We start from the raw sequence: 2,731 nt of genomic DNA, 5'->3' as shown, positions 1-2,731 counted from the left end.
AGAGACATCGACTGGCGTATCCTGCTGACCTTGCGTGGCCCGTGGGCCCCTTCTCCCGCCTGTCGAGCCGGAGTATCAAGCCTTTTCTGCACACACAGAAGACACGTTTGGGTAGGACTATTCGCACGGTGCAGTGCATTTGCAATCTACAACACCCGACCCTTGCGAGACGTCCTTGCTGCAACGAACGTTGCCAGTCGTAGGTCAAACGAGCACGTCACTTCTCACCTCGCACGAGAAAGCAACAAAAGACTACAAGGAAGCTGACACAATGACCGATAATGCACTGTTTTCTGTTCGGCGACGTCTTGTCTGCTTCGCGGTGACCAGACAATAGAATCAGGATGGGAGGAGCAATGATCTCCATGCCAGCTGACAGCATCTTCAGGGTCAAGTCAGATGTAGTAGTGCAGTATAGCTTTTGATTATCCAAGTACAGATCACGTCCAGTCATCGCACCACAACCGCCCTACAATGCCTGAATCACGGAATCTCTCAAGAGAAGCGAGTGGAACACGCGTGTCGCTGAATTGTTTCTCCACGAATGGGAAAGCGTATGCTAACCGATGCTAGTGTACGAAGTCTGCAAATCCGGGCTGCTCGCGATCTTGGATCTACTGACGCTGATGCTCTGGTAATCTTGCCGACGGGAGGCAGTGATATCAGTAGCTGAGCGCAAAGGCAAGCATGCATACATCGCCAAACCTGCCGTGGAGATCTCGAGCGATTAGTATATGTCTCTCCGAGACGATGTCGCAAGGACAGTGCATGAACCTCATCACTTCGGCCACAACTTAGACACCGTTCTCCATCTCGAAGATTACCAAAATGTGATCAACACACGAGGACTGTGACTTGACATTAGACTAGTGCTATCCAAGGTTATCGCATCCCTGCCCTCCTTTCTCCCACTTCCATGGCTCTCGTTGAGACTCTTTGTTTCTATAGGTGTTGCGCTCGTATCTTCAGTATGACTGTCCCGCTCCGAAGCAAGGGCCATCGCCGTCCCCTTGTTCTCACCCTACGATGCCTTGCTCGCGCCTGTCTCCGCCGCTATCCCTATCTCCCCATCCTTGTCGGCGTCTTCCTTGGATGGCGTTTTGGGCACAAGCCCCGCAGTCTGCTTCGACCAAAGCTCCGCATACTTGCTACCCTGGTTCTCCAGCAACTCCTGATGTGTCCCCCTCTCGATGATCTCACCCTTGTCGACCACTAGAATCTGATCCGCGTCTACAATCGTACTCAGGCGATGCGCGATGACGAAGGTAGTGCGGCCCTGGCTCAACTGGCTGAAGGCTTGCTGGATGCGCGCTTCGGTCGAGGAGTCGATTGCGGATGTGGCCTCGTCGAGCATGACAATCTTGGGACTCTTGAGCAGCACGCGGGCAATAGCTATGCGTTGGAGTTGGCCACCCGAGAGACGAACGCCGCGTTCGCCAACTTTCGAGTTGTAGCCGCCAGCACGATCGCTGGCCGGCCGAGTGGAGTGGTAGACGACCTCCACCATGTACGCGCCCAGGACTGTGAGCATCGAGATCAAAATGCTTCGCCGTCTCTTTTGAGATACCAATCGTGCTTTTCGTAGAGTGCATAGACTGAACAGCCAGGCTCCTGTGTAGTAGAAACCCACAGCCCAAGCCTGGATGTGATTGAGAAAGTGCATGACCGTGTAAGGTAGTGTCGCGGATGAAGGCTGATCCATGGCGGCGGCGGTAAGCAAGAGTTTGTGTCTGCGTTGGTGTGTTAGTTTCTTTCGGGTGTGTTCTAGTGGAGCTGTACTTGGTCACGTATGGCTGCGTTGGTTGCACCAGATCTCGAGAGGCGGACCTGTTGTCTTACGGACTTGGAGGCCTAGATGGGATGAAGAGTGGAAGAGATGAGCTGGAAGCATCTTGCTCGGGCTGACTCCTTCCAAGTCCGACGTCCGGCCAGAAAGAATGAGCTGCGAATCTGCACTGGACTACGGTTCCGACTGTGGCGCAGTATCAGCAACGCATGGATCACCCCAGCATCCGTATCACCAGCCCCTGTTGGCGAGGCTAACGCGCGCAGAAATTAGCTGCTTGTCGCATCGCGGAACAAAGGTCCCAAACTGCATGTTGCAGTAGCCAAGTCGGTGATTGGCTGCTGGCTATGCAGCGTGGAGGTAGGGTTGACCCCGCCGTGGTCTCGGGAATGAGGATGGCCCGTGCAACAGCAGCAGGCATTGGACGCCTGCAGCACGACGGGCGCTGCACCCATAACCTAGCACAATCAAACTTCGCCCCTACGACCGCTAGGAACAGAATAGGTACACCCGACGACAGTGTGGCAGATCCGTAAAGGGATTCGATATATCCAATTGTGCCGTCTTCTAAGATATCAACCAACCCTGCATCACATCCATGTTCATTTGGCGCCAAAACCATAGACCACAGCGAAACGGCTGCTCCGCTACATTCAAAACTACCCCAAAGACGGTCTCGTAACACCTGGGAGTACTTTGTGTTGCTATATTAGAATTCGAAGGCGGGTGTCGAAGGCCGAGGCAAGGGCAGGCGCGTCTCGGCCATATCGTCAGCTGCCGTTCTGTACCCTGCACCTCATATCGCCTCATCGACGTAACTCAACGAGACATTAGAGTGCATCTTCTTTCTAGTGCTGTGGTGGCTTCGGCCGCCACTATTGTTTTGTCCCTTGAGAACGAGCTGTGGCTAGCAAGCTAGACTAGGCATAGAGAAATGTCAACCAG

At 54.0% G+C, this 2,731-nt stretch overlaps 1 protein-coding gene across 1 annotated transcript; it reads right to left on the bottom strand.

Moving 5' to 3' along the window:
- Positions 1 to 1,021: 1,021 nt before the first annotated feature.
- Positions 1,022 to 1,702, bottom strand: J4E82_011708 (uncharacterized protein; the record flags this gene model as incomplete). The annotated part of the gene is made up of 1 exon (XM_051737899.1): positions 1,022 to 1,702. One exon carries the CDS (start codon positions 1,700 to 1,702, stop codon positions 1,022 to 1,024), a length of 681 nt encoding a protein of 226 aa, XP_051582342.1.
- Positions 1,703 to 2,731: the final 1,029 nt, after the last annotated feature.

Source organism: Alternaria postmessia, assembly GCF_024291825.1.
Source record: "Alternaria postmessia strain BMP 2775 chromosome Unknown scaffold_342, whole genome shotgun sequence".
Lineage (NCBI taxonomy): Eukaryota > Fungi > Ascomycota > Dothideomycetes > Pleosporales > Pleosporaceae > Alternaria > Alternaria postmessia.
Note: the sequence above shows the minus strand (reverse complement) of the source record. Positions and strands in the feature narration are given on the sequence as shown.